This window comes from Tamandua tetradactyla, chromosome 22, assembly GCF_023851605.1.
Source record: "Tamandua tetradactyla isolate mTamTet1 chromosome 22, mTamTet1.pri, whole genome shotgun sequence".
Classification (NCBI taxonomy): domain Eukaryota; kingdom Metazoa; phylum Chordata; class Mammalia; order Pilosa; family Myrmecophagidae; genus Tamandua; species Tamandua tetradactyla.
Window position 1 is genome coordinate 13,418,044 of NC_135348.1, and position 18,970 is coordinate 13,437,013.

The window sequence follows — 18,970 nt, forward strand, 5'->3', positions numbered from 1 at the left end:
TGTGAGAGGCTAACTTGTTAGCTAAGGTAAAATCTAAGACCCTTCACCATTCTTGACAATGGTATGTTTATTTCCTATTGCTGCTGTAACAAATTGCCACAAACTTAATGGTTTAAAACAACACACGTTTATTATCTTACATATCTGGAGGTCAGAATTCCAAAATGGGTCTCATCGGGCTAAAATCATGATGTCAGCAGGGCTGTGTTCCTTTATGTGTTCTACGGGAGAATTCCTTTCCTTATCTTTTCTACCTTCTAAAGGCCATTTGCAGTCCTCAGCTTGTGACCCTTCTTTCATATTCACAGGCAGCAGCGTAGCATCTTCAAATGTCTGACTCTGACTGTTTACCTCTTTCACTTGTAAGAACACTTGTGACTACATTGGCCCCACCCAAGTAATACAGGATGATCTCCCCATCTCAAAATCAGGTGATCAGTAACCTTCATTCCATCTGGAATCTTAACTCTTCCTTGCCATGTAACATCATATATTCACATGTTCTTGGGATTAGGACGTGGACATCTTTGAGGGCCATTTTTTTTGCCTAACACAAGCGGTATGATAGTTGGAGGGAAGCCACTCTGTGATATTACATTTGTCATAAGATGTATACATATTTGTATCCAGTTGTCTCCTAATGTCTTGTATTGCTCAAGAGAATCATAACCATCACGAAATATTGAATTCTTACAGCATGCTTATGAAGTTGCCTATGTGAGAGAGGACTCCGCTGCAAATACAGGACCTGTCCTTGTGACTTTCATTTTGAAATATTTGAAATCCCCAGATCTCACTAAGTGACTTTGTGTACTTTAACAAGTCTGTATTTCTCACTAAGTGACTTTGTGTACTTTAACAAGTCTGTATTTTATGTCAGACTGTTCAAGACATATTCTCCAAGTTTGGTGAAAATCCTTCCAGGCAACTTCTCATGTACATTGTTTTGTTTATGTGAGTTGAGAAACAATTATCTACCACAAATTTAGTTCTACAGTGGGTCAAATCATATCCTTTTTCTGCATAGTGAGACTTGGGACTTGGTCATAATTGCTATAGCCTTTCATTACAACTTATATATTGTTTTTAGTTTGCTAGGCTTCTCAAAGCAGATACCATGATATGGTTTTGACTTAAACAATGGGAGTTTATTAGCGTGCAGACTTACAGCTTTGAGGCTGTGAACATGTCCAAATCGAGGCATCATGAAGGTGATGTTTTTGTCCCAAAGACTGACTGCAGGTGATACTTGAATCCTCGGCCACATGGCAAATCATGTGGCAGAGTCTGCTCGTCTCTCTCCTCTTCCAGGTTTCATTGCTTTCAGCTTCTTTATCCATGGTTCTCATCCTCTCTTTCTCTCTCTCTCTCTCTCTCTCTCTCTCTCTTTCTTTATATTCATTCCATTTATAAAATACTTAAGTAAAAGAATTCAGACCCTTCCTGAGTGAGGTGGATCATGTTTTAACCAAAGTAATCTCATAACAAGATCCTACTTACAATGGCTCCATACCCATACGAATGGATTAGATTAAAGAACATTTGGGGGTGGGGGGAGGAGGGTAATATACAGCTTCAAATAATCACATACATATTAAATTAATTTTCATGGAAAATAATATCTCTCTTAATCAAAACAAAGTTCTTTCCCATTTATTCATTCATCCAATAAATATTTATTCAGTGCTTATTATGCGCAAAGCCCTGGTCTAAGTGCTGGGGATATAGAAGTGAAAAAACAACATCTCTGCCCTTTTAGAGCTTTAGTCTATTGTGGATGTGGTAGAGATGAGGGGAGAAAGAAAGTCACCTGGCTCAGCTATTGTCTCATCAGGCTATAATCCAGATGTTAGTTACCTGAGGCTGTGATATCATCAGAGTTTCAACTGGGCAAAGATTCACTTCCAAGCTCCCTCAGATTTCTGGCAGAATTCGCTTCCTTATGGACTGAAGGATTCAGTTCCTTGCTTGAATTCACCCTCAGCTCCTAGAGGCCACCTTCAGTTCCTTGCCAGTTGGGCTTTTCCAACAGGACCACCTACTTTAAGACAGCTTGCTTTTCCAAAGTGAGATATAGATAGTTAGATAGATAGACAGACAGACAATAGCTAGATAGCTAGATAGACAGATAGGTAGATAAAATTTTCTACCATGATGGGGTCTTACATAACATAAAAGACTCATGGGAATGACATCCATCACCTTTGCCACATTCTGTCAACTAGAAACCCAACTGTCTGCCACATGTAGAGCCTCAGCCATCATTTCCAAAGAGGCCAGTTGCTGTGCCAGAGAGAAAAGACACAATAGAGATGCCAGAGCCGCAAAGACTTGGCTTTTTCATGAGTTTCATGGAAAGCCATGTGTATTAGTCAGGGTTCTTCAGAGAAACAGAACCAACAGGAGATATCTGTAAATATGAGATTTATAGAGGTGCCTCATGCAACCGTGGGAAGGAAAGAATCCAAAATCTGTAAGGCAACTCAATAAAGGGTCTGGATGAACTTCTTAGGAGAAGCTCACTGGCTGAAGAAGCAGTGAAAAAGTCTCTCTTCTTCCTTAGTTGGATTATCTCATTTACGGGAGACATGCCCTTAGTTGATCGCCGGTGTAATCAGCCACAGCTACAATCAACTGATTGATGATTTAATTAACCAGCCTTCCATTTATTGACCAGCCACGAAATATCCCTGCAGCAATGGTCAGGCCGTGCTTGCCTGACCAGACAACTGGACACATCACCTGGCCAAGGTGACACCAGAACCACTCCATCACACCATGGGTGGGTCTTGAGTGAAAGTGTGACACAATCTGACTTATATTGAAAAGTATAATTCTCGGTTGCTCTGTTGAGAGCAGAATATCTTTTTTGTTTGTTTCTTTGTTTGTTTTTCAAGTTAAAGACAATAACAAATATTTTATTGATTAATTTTATCATTCTCTCTAGATTCTGTCAAATAACTTTATTTACATCTATCCATATGACCACACATATTTTTCCTGAAATGTATGAAATGATGTCATAATTAATGTATTTAATAATTATGATGAAATTACCTTCCTGTTATAAGCTGTGCCTAAAATTTCTATTAATAGGTTATTCTACTAATGAATTTATTATGTTAGTATTCTTTTAATGTTTACAATATTTGCTAATACTGTATTTAATAATTTTAGACCCTTTGTCTAATATGAGACCTGTTAAATATAACCATGGCAAACTTTTAAGAGTTTGGTAAATTATTTGGAAATACTATCCTTCAATTCTTTTCAATGGCCTAAGGAGTACTGTTTTATTTGATATTTTAAAGGAGTAGAATGTCACTGGCAAACCATACCACCTGGTCCTTTTATGGGAGGAATGTCTTTTATAAACAACTTTTCCTTTCATGGATATTTTCTGTTCAAAATTTCAAACTCTTCTTGGGTCTATACTGATAAACTATATATTCCTATAAAATATACATGCTAATGTTAACTAGTCTTTCCAAATAATTTGCATTGAGTTGTGAAAATAATCTCTAATGACCTTTAATTTAAGTACATGGCATTATGTTCTTCCTTTCACTTCTCTTCTTGAAAGTCTTTTCTCAGGCCCTTTGTACTTTTCCATGCTTCTGCTCTTAGATATCCTAATTTTTTTTTACATGGGCAGGCACAGGTATCCTAATTTTTTTTTATTAATTAAAAAAAATTAACTAACAACATTTAGAAATCATTCCATTCTACATATGCAATCAGTAATTCTTAATATCATCACATAGATGTGTGATCATCATTTCTTAGTACATTTGCATTGACTTAGGAAAAGAACTAGCAAAACAACAGAAAAAGATATAGAATGATAATATAGAGGAAAAATAAAAATAATAATAAAAATTAAAATTAAAAAAGTATATAAAAAAGGAAAAAAACAAAAAACACAAACAAACAAACAAAAAACTATAGCTCAGATGCAGCTTCATTCAGTGTTTTAACATAATTACATTACAGTTAGATAGTATTGTGCTGTCTATTTTTGAGTTTTTGTATCTAGTTCTGTTGCACAGTCTGTAACCCTTCAGCTCCAATTACCCATTGTCTTACCCTGTTTCTAACTCCTGATGGTCTCTGTTACAAATGACATATTCCAAGTTTATTCTCGAATGTCCGTTCCCATCAGTGGGACCATACAGTATTTGTCCTTTAGTTTTTGGCTAGTCTCACTCAGCATAATTTTCTCTAGGTCCATCCATGTTATTACATGCTTCATAAGTTTATCTTGTCTTAAAGCTGCATAATATTCCATCGTATGTACATACCACAGTTTGTTTAGCCACTTGTCTGTTGATGGACATTTTGGCTGTTTCCATCTCTTTGCAATTGTAAATAACGCTGCTATAAACATTGGTGTGCAAATGTCCGTTTGTGTCTTTGCCCTTAAGTCCTTTGAGTAGATACCCAGCAATGGTATTGCTGGGTTGTATGGCAAGTCTATATTCAGCTTTTTGAGGAACTGCCAAACTGCCTTCCACAGTGGTTGCATCATTTGACATTCCCACCAACAGTGGATAAGTGTGCCTCTTTCTCCGCATCCTCTCCAGCACTTGTCATTTTCTGTTTTGTTGATAATGGCCATTCTAGTGGGTGTGAGATGATATCTCATTGTGGTTTTGATTTGCATTTCTCTAATGGCCAGGGACATTGAGCATCTCTTCATGTGCATTTTGGCCATTTGTATTTCCTCTTCTGGTAGGTGTCTGTTCAAGTCTTTTTCCCATTTTGTAATTGGGTTGGCTGTCTTTTTGTTGTTGAGTTGAACAATCTCTTTATAAATTCTGGATACTAGACCTTTATCTGATATGTCATTTCCAAATATTGTCTCCCATTGTGTAGGCTGTCTTTTTGCTTTCTTGATGAAGTTCTTTGATGCACAAAAGTGTTTAATTTTGAGGAGCTCCCATTTATTTATTTATTTCTTCAGTGCTGTTGCTTTAGGTGTAAGGTCCATAAAACCGCCTCCAATTGTAAGTTTCATAAGATATCTCCCTACATTTTCCTCTAACTTTTTTATGGTCTTAGACCTAATGTTTAGATCTTTGATCCATTTTGAGTTAACTTTTGTATAGGGTGTGAGATACAGGTCCTCTTTCATTCTTTTGCATATGGATATCCAGTTCTCTAGGCACCATTTATTGAAGAGACTGTTCTGTCCCAGGTGAGTTGGCTTGACTGCCTTATCAAAGATCAAATGTCCATAGATGAGAGGGTCTATATCTGAGCACTCTATTCGATTCCATTGGTCGATATATCTATCTTTATGCCAATACCATGCTGTTTTGACCACTGTGGCTTCATAATATGCCTTAAAGTCCGGCAACGTGAGACCTCCAGCTTCATTTTTTTTCCTCAAGATACTTTTAGCAATTCAGGACACCCTGCCCATCCAGATAAATTTGCTTATTGGTTTTTCTATTTCTGAAAAATAAGTTGTTGGGATTTTGATTGGTATTGCATTGAATCTGTAAATCAATTTAGGTAGGATTGACATCTTAACTATATTTAGTCTTCCAATCCATGAACACGGTATGCCCTTCCATCTATTTAGGTCTTCTGTGATTTCTTTTAACAGTTTTTTGTAGTTTTCTTTGTATAGGTTTTTTGTCTCTTTAGTTAAATTTATTCCTAGGTATTTTATTCTTTTAGTTGCAATTGTAAATGGAATTCGTTTCCTGATTTCCTCCTCAGCTTGTTCATTACTAGTGTATAGAAATGCTACAGATTTTTGAATGTTGATCTTGTAACCTGCTACTTTGCTGTACTCATTTATTAGCTCTAGTAGTTTTGTTGTGGATTTTTGCGGGTTTTCGACGTATAGTATCATATCGTCTGCAAACAGTGATAGTTTTACTTCTTCCTTTCCAATTTTGATGCCTTGTATTTTTTTTTTCTTGTCTAATTGCTCTGGCTAGAACCTCCAACACGATGTTGAGTAATAGTGGTGATAGTGGACATCCTTGTCCTGTTCCTGATCTTAGGGGGAAAGTTTTTAATTTTTCCCCATTGAGGATGATATTAGCTGTGGGTTTTTCATATATTCCCTCTATCATTTTAAGGAAGTTCCCCTTGTATTCCTATCTTTTGAAGTATTTTCAACAGGAAAGAATGTTGAATCTTGTCAAATGCCTTCTCTGCATCAATTGAGATGATCATGTGATTTTTCTGCTTTAATTTGTTGATATGGTGTATTACATTAATTGATTTTCTTATGTTGAACCATCCTTGCATACCTTGGATGAATCCTACTTGGTCATGATGTAAAATTCTTTTAATGTGTTGTTGGATACGATTTGCTAGAATTTTATTGAGGATTTTTGCATCTATATTCATTAGGGAGATTGGTCTGGTCTGTAGTTTTCTTTTTTTGTAATATCTTTGCCTGGTTTTGGTATGAGGGTGATGTTGGCTTCATAGAATGAATTAGGTAGCTTTCCCTCCACTTCGATTTTTTTGAAGAGTTTGAACAAAGTTGGTACTAATTCTTTCTGGAATGTTTGGTAGAATTCACATGTGAAGCCGTCTGGTCCTGGACTTTTCTTTTTGGGAAGCTTTTGAATGACTGATTCAATTTCTATACTTGTGATTGGTTTGTTGAGGTCATCTATTTCTTCTTGAGTCAAAGTTGGTTGTTCATGCCTTTCCAGGAGCCCGTCCATTTCATCTAAATTGTTGTATTTATTAGCGTAAAGTTGTTCATAGTATCCTGTTATTACCTCCTTTATTTCTGTGAGTTCAGTGGCTACGTCTCCTCTTCCATTTCTGATCTTATTTATTTGCATCCTCTCTCTTCTTCTTTTTGTCAATCTTGCTAAGGGCCCATCAATCTTACTGATTTTCTCATAGAACCAACTTCTGGTCTTATTGATTTTCTCTATTGTTTTCATGTTCTCAATTTCATTTATTTCTGCTCTAATCTTTGTTATTTCTTTCCTTTGCTTGCTTTGGGATTAGTTTGCTGTTCTTTCTCCAGTTCTTCCAAGTGGACAGTTAATTCCTGAATTTTTGCCTTTTCTTCTTTTCTGATATAGGCATTTAGGGCAATAAATTTCCCTCTTAGCACTGCCTTTGCTGCATCCCATAGGTTTTGATATGTTGTGTTTTCATTTTCATTCGCCTCGAGATATTTACTAATTTCTCTTGCAATTTCTTCCTTGACCCACTCGTTGTTTAAGAGTGTGTTGTTGAGCCTCCACATATTTGTGGATTTTCTGGCACTCCGCCTATTATTGATTTCCAACTTCATTCCTTTATGATCCGAGAAAGTGTTGTGTATGATTTCAATCTTTTTAAATTTGTTGAGACTTGCTTTGTGACCCAGCATATGGTCTGTCTTTGAGAATGATCCATGAGCACTTGAGAAAAAGGTGTATCCTGCTGTTGTGGGATGTAATGTCCTATAAATGTCTGTTAAGTCTAGCTCATTTATTGTAATATTCAAATTCTCTATTTCTTTATTGATCCTCTGTCTAGATGTCCTGTCCATTGATGAGAGTGGTGAATTGAAGTCTCCAACTATTATGGTATATGTGTCTATTTCCCTTTTCAGTGTTTGCAGTGTATTCCTCACGTATTTTGGGGCATTCTGGTTCGGTGCGTAAATATTTATGATTGTTATGTCTTCTTGTTTAATTGTTCCTTTTATTAGTAGATAGTGTCCTTCTTTGTCTTTTTTAACTGTTTTACATTTGAAGTCTAATTTGTTGGATATTAGTATAGCTACTCCTGCTCTTTTCTGGTTGTTATTTGCATGAAATATCTTTTCCCAACCTTTCACTTTCAACCTATGTTTATCTTTGGGTCTAGATAAAGATGTGTTTCCTGTAGACAGCATATAGAAGGATCCTGTTTTTTAATCCATTCTGCCAGTCTATGTCTTTTGATTGGGGAATTCAGTCCATTAACATTTAGTGTTATTACTGTTTGGATAATATTTTCCTCTACCATTTTGCCTTTTGTATTATATATATCATATCTGATTTTCCTTATTTCTACACTCTTCTCCATGTCTCTCTCTTCTGTCTTTTCGTATCTGACTCTAGTGCTCCCTTTAGTATTTCTTGCAGAGCTGGTCTCTTGGTCACAAATTCTCTCAGTGACTTTTTGTCTGAAAATGTTTTAATTTCTCCCTCATTTTTGAAGGATAATTTTGCTGGATATAGGAGTCTTGGTTGGCAGTTTTTCTCTTTTAGTAATCTAAATATATCATCCCACTGTCTTCTAGCTTCCATGGTTTCTGCTGAGAAATCTACACATAGTCTTATCGGGTTTCCCTTGTATGTGATGGATTGTTTTTCTCTTGCTGCTTTCAAGATCCTCTCTTTCTCTTTGACCTCTGACATTCTAACTAGTAAGTTTCTTGGAGAATGCCTATTTGGGTCTATTCTCTTTGGGGTGTGCTGCACTTCTTGGATCTGTAATTTTAGGTCTTTCATAAGAGTTGGGAAATTTTCAGTGAAAATTTCTTCCATTAGTTTTTGTCCTCCTTTTCCCTTCTCTTCTCCTTCTGGGACACCCACAACACGTATATTTGTGCGCTTCATATTATCATTCAATTCCCTGATCCCCTGCTCAAATTTTTCCATTCTTTTCCCGATAGTTTCTGTTTCTTTTTGGAATTCAGATGTTCCATCCTCCAGTTCACTAATTCTAGCCTCTGTCTCTTTAAATCTACCATTGTAGGTTTCCATTGTTTTTTCCATCTTTTCTACTTTGTCCTTCAATCCCATAAGTTCTGTGATTTGTTTTTTCAGACTTTCCATTTCTTCTTTTTGTTCAGCCCATGCCTTCTTCATGTCCTCCCTCAATTTATTGATTTGGTTTTTGAAGAGGTTTTCCATTTCTGTTTGTATATTCAGAATTAGTTGTCTCAGCTCCTGTATCTCATTTGAGCTATTGGTTTGTTCCTTTGACTGGGCCATATCTTCAATTTTCCTGGTGTGATCCGTTATTTTTTGCTGGCGTCTGGGCATTTAATCAGATTTCCCTGGGTGTGGGATCCAGCAGGTTGAAAGACTTTCCTGTGAAGTCTCTGGGCTCTGTTTTTCTTATCCTGCCCAGTATGTGGTGTTCGTCTGTCTGCGGGTTCCACCAGTAAAAGATGTTGTGGCTCTTTTAACTTTGGAAGACTCTCGCTGTGTGTGTGTGTGTGTGTGGGGGGGGGGTGCCGGCCGCCGCGTCTTGGGGGAGTGCTGATCCAAATCTCCCAGCTGGCCCGGGAAGCCGCGCGTGGGGAGGGGGCGCCGGCTGCCGTGGCTTGAGGGACTGCCGATCCAAATCTCCCAGCTGACCCAGGAAGGAGGGAGGGAGGGGCTCCGGCCGCCAGCCACCATGGCCCAGGGAAGCGCGCGGCTCTCAGGGACCTCACCGCAGCGGACTCTCTTAGCCATTTCAGCCGTTCCAGAATGGGGTATGCTGTGTTTCTGTTCTCTGTCGTGGCTCCGGGAGCTGTTCTGTACTGTTTCTATTTCTTTAGTAGCTGCTCTGGAGGAGGAACTAAGACCCACGCGTCTTGCTAAGCTGCCATCTTCTCCGGAAGTCCGAGAGCAGAATATCTTAATAGCTTGTCTTTCAAACTCAAAGTCCCAAACTCTATTATGCATTGGGTGGGTAGGCAGAGTTCTCTTAAGCCCTGTCTCTCTCAGTGATACCTTTTTGTCTTAATTTGTCAAGGCTACTGCAATGAAGTAGCACAGACTGATTGGAATTTATTATCTCACAGTTTTGGGGACTGGAAGTCCAAAGTCAAGGAGTCAACAGGGCCATGCTTTCCCTGAAGTCTGCAGCATTCTGATGGTGGTTTTCAAGCAGTCCAGGCTCTGCCTCCGTGACATGGCTAGCTCTCCCACGTCTCCTCCTCCTTTCCACTGTGACAGTGTCCAAAATTTAAAGACTCCAGCCATATTAGACTAAGGCTCATGCTCATTCAGTTTGGCCTCACCTTAACTAATAACATCTTCAAATATTTTGTTTTTACAAATAGGTTCACACTTACAGAACAGGACGTTACAACTTGAACATGTCTTTGTTGGGGCATGATTCAATTCAAAACACCTTTGATTTAGTGTCTGATCATTGTAACTTTATATTATTTTATTTACTCTTTCAGAATATATTGATTCTACATTTCACTTTGAATAGTTCTTGAGCAGAAGCTGCCCATCCAGTAATTCCATTTGCAGATGGACACTTTCCAAGGTTGTATTTTGCTGCTGCTGTTGTTGTTTTTAATATATCACTGTCTTTGGATGTTCTGTAGGAAAACAGAGTGAGTAGATACTTGATTGTCTCATTCTGGACCCCAGACTGAAACAGCAGCCTCTATCTGGATTGGAAACTGGCATGTTGTCCCTTATGCCCACACTCCATAACCAAAGCAAGACACTTGGCCAAGCCCTTTAATGGGGTGGGGAAATGTATTCCACCCCCAGAGAGGCACTGCTCCTCCCAGAGGAGGGAGAGAACACTATCCACTATGGTCTCTAAATTAAGTTTATCAGTCTTGTCAGATATCTCTTCAGTCATCAGCATGAGACGGAGATCAATGCTGAGTTGTAAGAGTTCTCTAGGGAAGTAGAGGAGATGATCCAGAGCTCAGCCATGGGGTCACTTGCTCTAATGGGAGTATGGGGACAGAAAAGGAGCTAGAAGAAGAGGGGTGTGAGGAGCAGAGCACAACCTCAAGGTCTCAGAATTTGTCAAGGTGAGATGCATAAAGGAGGGGGCTGGTTTGCAGGGTCATATCTCATGTAGAAGTGAAGGAGCAGGACAGGTCAGTGGCCTTGGTGAGAGAAGCCAGATTACATCTTTCAGAATCACTGACTTCCTGCTTCATGTCTTTGGGATATGGTAAAGTGACCAAGGCAAATAAATATCTGTAGCACAGCTACTATCTTTTGCTGGCGTGGCTTCTTGAGTCACATTGCACACTGCTGTTCATAATCAGTGTCCTAGCCATTCATTCACTGAACTTTCAAGAAATGCCTTCTGTGGCCCACACACAGCACTGGACATTTGCAGGGAGAAGGGAGGAGTGGATATAATTCAGGAGGGGACCTGAGGGCATCTTCTAGAGGACTGTCCTTACCCTGCAGATCTGACTTGACTCCAGGTAGTAGAGTCAGTACTGAGTTGAGTGGAGTTGCTGCAATCTCTGCCTAGGCCCCTACTAGGTGTTCAAAAGATGTTGAATGAATATATTAGGAGATGAGAAAATTTAGTCCTAGGTTTGGGTTAGAAACAGATAAAAAGTGGATAGTTTGGTATTGACACTTTGAGTGTGAAATGGCAGTAAAATGTCTAATAGGTACTCTAAAATGTCTAGTTTTTCAGAGAATATTAAGCATGGAAGGCAGTTCACAGAACAATATGTATAGCCTATTTTGAACACACACACAAAAGTCTGGAAGGAAATACCCCAAAATGTTAAGTGTTTCTTGGTGGATAGTGGGATTACAATGATTTTTTTTTCTTACAACAGAGGGAACAAACAATAAAGGTATTTCCACTTAAAAAGCAGAGAAACAAAGAGGTGGGTCTGTTGTCCATGATGAATTTGAGTCAGTGTCCATAAAAGAGGCAACTGAGACATGGGGGTGGAGGAAGTGACTCAGAGAAGAGGAAAGAAAACAATGGTTGCTGAGGACAAAACTACAGAGTCATACGTAAAGCAAAATTTCCAGTTGGATAGGAGGGAAAGAACATTTGTCAATGTAACTAGTATGCCTGAAACCTGGGCAGCCATGAAAGGACGTGTTGTGAGATTAATTCTGAAGCAGGACTTTGATAAATGGGAGGTGGTTTCAATGGAGGTAAAAGGCTGGCTTTCTGATGGGATCTGAAAGTCTAAATCAAGTTCTACTGTGAGAGGAGAGAAAGGAGCTCAGCTGACACAGGGTTGAAGCTCATGATATCCACACTGGCTAAGATGAGAAAGATGTTCAAACAACTGCGGGACCTCATTCTAGAATACCGAATGTGAGGCTGTGTCTCTTTCCATCCTCTTAAAAGAACCCGAAATCATAATGAATTAAGGGCCCACCCTACTCCAGTATGATCCCATCTTTAACTTTACTGCAGCAACCCTATTTCCAAATAGGCTCATATTCTGAGATAGTGGGGTTCAGGACTCCAATATATCTTTTTGGGGGGTGCAATTCAACCTTTAACATCCGCTAAAATTAAAGATCCTTGAAGGGAGTGTCAGCCTTCTACTCCGCCTCCTTCATAACTCACTGATTCTCAAGTTCTCCCCAGAATTAGCAAACCCCAGTGCACTAATAGTGGTCAAGTACAACTCTATACACGAGACTGGCATATAAAAGTTCATTTGATATTAGTATGTAAATGACTGTGGTAGGCTTTTTCCTTTCTTGGGTTGTCTCTCAGGTACAGACTCAAAGTTTTCTCCAATGAGATCCCCTTCTTGGGCCACCAGATAATTATTTCTTCTCTCTCGCTCTCTCTCTCTCTCTCACACACACACACACAACTAACACATCGGACACATCAGTTACTATGCCGGGTGCTGGAGGCCAGTGACAAACGCTGTGTTAGTTCTGATGCTGTAACATAGACCCAAAAATGACAGTAGCTTGAACAAGACAGAATAACTCTCACTTCGCAGTCCCAGGGTAAGGAGTCCAAGGCTAGCATGGCTGCCTCATCCTAATACTCTACTCTTCTAGCCCCTAGAGGAGGGGATGGCAGACTTTATCTATCCAGGGCCAGATGGTAAATATTTCAGGCTTTGCGGGCCCTATGGTGTGTGTGTCACAACTCTGACACGGTGGGGAAAAAGGCAGGCACTGGCTGAGTTCCAGCACAACTTTACAAAAACACGCCAGTTTGCTGATCCCTGCCCTGGAGTGGGGCTTCCTAAGCTTAGTGAGGCTCTTGTTTGGAAGAAAATTCTGATTGAGTGAGTCTAGGCTCTCGGGTGATGTCAGTGCTGCCAATTGCCTTTGGAGAAGCAAGGCTCTAGGGTGCTGCCTGATGATCACTCATCGCCAGTGCACGAAATACGTATGCCAAGGGATGGGGGAAGGGAAAAGGGGCATATCCCAGAGGTGACAAGCAAAACTAAACAGCCACACCTAGGTCAGGGGAGGATGGAAAACACAGGCATCAGCTGGGTGCCACATACTGAGTAAAATCTTAGTGTTCTGTTACTTTTCTTTTCCCCACAAAATGTACCTACTTGCATTTCTCTTTGAGTCCTCTGCTGGACAAAGGGTTCCTACTCTCTCCATGGTGAGATCTCGTTTCCTTGGCTCTCAACTCCATCCACCTTCTCAAAGACTTGGCACCAGGCAACCTGCAGATAACAGGGCACTGACTCTCCGCTCCAGCATTCCCAGCACATGAACATGACTGAAAAATCTCCCACCTTAAAGGGAAAAGTAAGATGGGCCATGGTGGCTCAGCAGGCAGAGTTCTCGCTTGCCATGCCCAAGACCTGGGTTCGATCCCTGGTGCCTGCCCATGCGAAAAAAAAAAAAAAAAATGAGAGAGAGAGAGAGAGAGAGAGAGAGAGAGAGAGAAACAGCCCTTCCTTAATCACAGTCCCTTGAGGAAACTGTTCTGTTTCACATCTCACCTTCCCAGCCTACCTTCTCCACCCCCTCCTCACCTCCTGTTCTCACTTCAACTCATTCCAATTCAGTGGGCATATTCACATCACTCCCCTGAAACAGCTCAAAGGGCACCTGTGATGATCATTTGCCAAATCTAGGCTCTTCTTACTTGCTCCCATGGTATTTGATGTGATCGATCCTTCTTGATTTCCCCTCATCTCAGCAATATTTTTCTCTGCTGCTGCCTCTTCCTCTGCTCCACCTCTAAACACCTCTAAATCACTGTCATCAGTAGGCTGATGATGCTCCAATTTTTGTCTCCAGCCCCAAACTTCACTCAGCTTCAGATTGTGGGTGAAGCTACCTCCATGCTACTTCCACTTGAATATGTAACAGGTCTCTCACACTTAATGTGTGAAATGCACAACTCTCAATCTCGCCTCCACCCTGAACCCCCCACACACACAACCCCCACAAGTGAGTGGCATCACCATGAGCCAGTTCTCAAGGCCCAATTCTGTCCTTACTACCCTCCAGGACCCACCACGTTGCATGCATAACAAAGCCATCCTTCTCCAGCTACCTTCACCACTCTCAGCCTACCTAGTTCAAGCCGCTGTCATCACCCCTTGGGACTACTGCAAGACTTCTAATTGGTGAGTACCACTCCTGTACTAGAAGCCATTCTCCACTAGACTGTCAATGATTTCTTCACAAACTTAAATCAGATAGCATTTCTTCCTCTTGAAATGATCCAATGGCTTCCCACTGCATTGAGTAAAACTCATCCTTTTTCAGGTCGCCTTCAAGGCCTTCCAGGTGCTGTCCTGTCTGACTTCTCTGGTTTTGCCTTCTCCCACTTTTGCCCTCCACTCATAATGGCCTCCTACCTAAGGGCCTCTGCACTTGCCCTAACTGCTGGAGAAAGCTCTGTCCACTGATCTTGGAATGGTTGGCTCTTTCTTGTCAAGTTTTACCTCAACTTACCTACTCAGTGAGACCTTTCAAGAGCACCGAGGTACCTACTGCCCTCCTTCTAGTTTAGCACACCACCATTTAATTGCTCTCATCAGAATCTTAAATACTAAGTCTTTGCTTGTTTCTTTTCTGTTCCCCACTTCTGGAATGTGACAGGACAACAGGAGCTGTCTGTTTTGTTCTTTACTATAGCTACTGCAGCTGGGACAGATTCTAGCTCCCAGTTGGCGCTCAGTAGATAACTTAAATGTGTGAAAAGTAACTTCCAGTTTCCCTATCACTGATTTTAATCCTAGATGTGAAACGACATTCCAGTTAAGGTGAAAACTTATACTTTTTCCTGTATATACTGGAATAAATACTTTAATTCCTCCTATTTTCCTGACCGGGAAGTTAAGGGATCAATGAAAGTAGAAAAATAAATTAGATTATAGTTTTGAGCAGAACTTACATCTAAATGACTCAGATGTTCTCCAATGGGAGTTTTGAAGTTTGATACTAGAAATGTTTAGGGGCATTTACCATCATTCCAACTTATTCGCTATTTGTGTGCATGTGAGGAATATGATGCTTTACCCAAGTCAGAATTCCAACTTGGCAGCCTCAGGATTTTCTAGGAGCTGTGCATGCTAGGTGGTCGCCCTGTACAAAGACATTCCTGTTTTTCAGCATCCGAGGCCCCATACAACCACTGCAAAGAGAAACCAAGAACTCAAAGCAAGCAACCCTAGAATTATTTAACAAATCTCTCCTACTGATTTTCCAATAAAGACAAAGCAAAATGTAAAAATAAGAAATTTTTTATTAAAAGTTAAAAAATATTTTCAAAGTTTACACATGCAAAGTTATAATTCCACCATAATATGGACTTGTAAAATCACTGGCAAGCAGATACAAACCAGTCAGCAAAACATGCATCAGCTACCTAACCTCCCTAAGTACTTGTGTCTGTGATAAACCTTATCACACTTACCAGAATGTCCCTGCTGCTGTCGCTGCCCCAGGGACTCACTTGGTGTAGGGTAGGGAACAGAGAAGGTAGAACAGCGCTAGGCTCTGCTGTAGCCCAGCAGTCAGGCCACCCCAGCACCTGAGCAGTCAATCCAGGTAAGTGACTTTCTGCTAAAGATGGGCTTCCCTAAACAGCAGTTCTCAACAGGGCTGCACATTATAATCAATGCAGAACTTAGAAAAAAATCCCGATGCCTGAGCCCTGACAAATTAGATGAGACTGTCTGGGAAAAGAGCCTGAGTAATGTCCTTTTTTAAAAGCTCCCCCAGGCGATTCTTATGTTCTGGGCGGTGGGACCACAGCAGCCATTTCCTTCTCAACTCTTACCTTCTTAGAACTTTCCCGAGTTCTAATTTTAAATATTTGTCATGATTGACAATCTTCTTGAGTTACGAAGTTATGGCATGTGGATGCTTAGTTTCTACCACTGAATTATGAAGGGCTAAAAAAATAGAGCACCCAGATTTCATAAAAAAAATTTATTTTCATATAAAAGTGCCAAAATATCCACCAACGTCATAATCTATCTCAACAGCCAGTTTACGCTAGTAATCAAAACACAAGCATCTTTATTCACATTGTTTAAAAACTCGAATCCCTTTCACACATTCCCACAGTAACTCGAGTCTCTAGACAGTGGGAAATTTGCATTCCTATTTGCTGTAGTAGTCCATATGTCCAGGTTCATATAGGCACGAAACGGGTTGAACCCTGGGTAGTATTCCTTGCACATGACAGCCTGGTTTTCCATGTGAGTCGAATGTTCCGTGGTGGGATTGACGGGGCAGCAATTTTCGTACACATCATTTTGTGGGGCCCAGATGGAACCAAAAAGTCCAGACATTGGAGACAAGCTTCGGGTGCTTGTGAGGTAGGGCTGAAGTATAAAAGGGAAGGAAAAGAAAGAAATGTTATTAAAAAAACAAAAACAAAAAACTTTGACAACGCTGAAGTTGAACATATACTAGTGGCTATCACAATGGTACCAGTCCAAGTCACTTGGAAGTTACTAAATTATCGTCAACAATCTAGGTGGCGTTAACTCCATTTCCTTCAAACCTAGAGTTGTGAAACCCTCATCTGACTAGGTAAGTTTATTTTCAGCCCCCGGAAGGATCTACAGGTCAACTGCACACTACCTGTGAAAACAATGTTGAGTGAACGTGAAATGGGGAAGGGACTTGGCTTTGTAGGATGAAGGGCTTGTCCACAGCCAGGAAGCTGTCATGACCCAATTACTGACCACTGACCTTCCTTTCTTTAGATTTTCATTTCATCCATCATCACAGACAAAAAGGTTAGCAAAGACACTGGCATCACACCGAGTTTCCTGGCCCTTAATTTAATCTACAAAGGATCACTCCTCTGTGTAATGTGAGATTCTTTTTCATTGAGGGCTGGCTAGACCGACAAAGGCTGCAACCCTCCACCAGTCTGCTTACACACAGGGTTGCTCCAGAGGGCAGCCAGCCTTAGCTTGTGTGAGATAAAAGGAATGGTGTAGCTTTAAAAAGCCAAGGTGTGGCTGATCCAAACCCAATTTTAAAATGAACTGAGATGAACATTAAAGAAATACCAGAAACAAACTCAGAACTGCCCAGGGTAGGTTCATGGCACAGGATGGGTGAACACTGACCGAGGAGCTGATGAAACTGGCATGTTCCCAGGCAGTAGGCATGTTGGGTGGGGCGTTCCAGGTAGATTGAGAGCTGTGATCAATGAAGTCTGACTGAATGTCTGCAGGACAAGGGAAGCCATTGGGGTAATTCATGTTTTCTACAAAGAAGGGGAGACATCAACATTGGTAAACAATTTTATAGAGAGAATTGAATTCTCATCCCCAGGCACAAAAGCTTTCCAAGGACTTAATATACTGGTAAGTTAAAGACATACATGAAAAACTTTATGTGAACCAGGGATATCATTTCATTGTTACTCTCAAGGTTAAAAATATGTTTTAGACAAACCTACCCGGGGGGCCCTTGGTGAGAAAGGTCCTTCTCTGGGCTTGTTTCTCTATGTTTGATAATCTGATAGGTATCTTTCTAATAGAAAACACACTAAAATACTACCAAAGATCTTACTGGTGTCAAGAATTTTATCTTTTATTACCTGGCCTGCCAACCTCAGCTACCTTCACAAATGCCATATGGGATGATAAATGCATTCTGAGACCAAGCTTACGGCTTGGATACAGTAAGAAGTTGGTAAATACAATGTCTCACAATTATATAAGGGAGGAAATTACCAAAGCACCCTCTGGTGGTCAGCACAGAGCAATGCATATACCAAAGTCCAATAAGTAGAGTACCTAAGGAACTGCTTACCCCTTTCCCTCGTGCTTGAACCTGGGCCATGAAAAATAATGATCAAATAATGATCAGACTGCAGTGTACAACCTAACAAGTAAAGCACTGCACTAGGAACATTTTCCAGCTCATCAGGAAAACCCCATATCTCATTTATTATATTACAGATGCCTGAACCCAAGCATCTGCCAATTTCCCACTATTTCCCCTCCGAACTCCTCTCCTTCCTTTGAAGTCCCACCAAGGGCAGAAGTATCAGTACCGGCTGAAGAACAAAGAGGTAAATGTTTCTACTTTCTTTGGGACTTGTTTGCAAGGCTTTTCAGGCAGACAGCTTTTAAAGCCTCAGACAACCCAAAGAGATAATCCATATAAGTTGAAATGACCCAATTTTATCTAATTTGAAGGAATAAATAGGGCAATTTGTAGAAGCCCGAGACACCCAGATTGAGAGAGTTTTCTGTTAGTCACATAAAACTACACGGCAGGCAAGCACGAGCAGGTTCTCAGGGAGCCACTGTGAGCAGCGTTCCCTCCCAAGTCGGCTCCCACACATCTTCCCATTAGTGCCCCAAGTCCACGTCCTTCCTGCTTCGGCCATATGCAGAATGGCACTGGGACAGATAGCTTTACCTTCCGGAAAGGCATTGTAATCGTTCAGTTCCAATGGACAGTACATGTTGGGAAACTGGCCATCACAAGTTGTGCTCCAATCAATGAAACCGCTACAAAAAGAACAAGAGGTCTGATTTCAGAAACAGGATGTCAAGAGACAAAGTCAAGGAGGAGGAAAACAATTTGGGGGAAACACCATATTTTAAGCGTTTGTTTCCGTTTCACAACTTTCAAATCATTATGGACCCTCACACTATATTACCCAACAACTTAACCACTGCTTATTCCTCAATTTCAGAAAATAAAAAATGTATTTTCTCAAGTTGCCGATTCAAAGACTTACTAACTAAATGTTCAGCCAGTCTTTGGCAGGGATGGATGGGGCTGGCAGCCTACTTTACTTATAGCTGTGCTTGACGAGCCTGACAACCAGAGACAGAATCCAA

The 18,970-nt window shown here is 40.5% G+C and overlaps 1 protein-coding gene across 3 annotated transcripts in view; it reads right to left on the reverse strand.

Annotated features, from left to right (window-relative positions):
• Window positions 1–15,372: 15,372 nt before the first annotated feature.
• Window positions 15,373–18,970, reverse strand: part of TMEM131L (transmembrane 131 like) — a 168,259-nt gene continuing 164,661 nt past the window's right edge. For 2 of the 3 annotated variants that reach the window (XM_077139755.1, XM_077139754.1), the window contains exons 33-35: window positions 18,543–18,634; window positions 17,237–17,376; window positions 15,373–16,477 (exon numbers count right to left, since the gene is read on the reverse strand). In XM_077139755.1, coding sequence (XP_076995870.1) covers window positions 16,202–16,477; window positions 17,237–17,376; window positions 18,543–18,634 — 508 coding nt within the window. In that variant the 3' untranslated portion in view covers window positions 15,373–16,201. The remainder of the gene's footprint in view (window positions 16,478–17,236; window positions 17,377–18,542; window positions 18,635–18,970) is intronic. The other variant, XM_077139756.1, reaches the window with a different exon arrangement.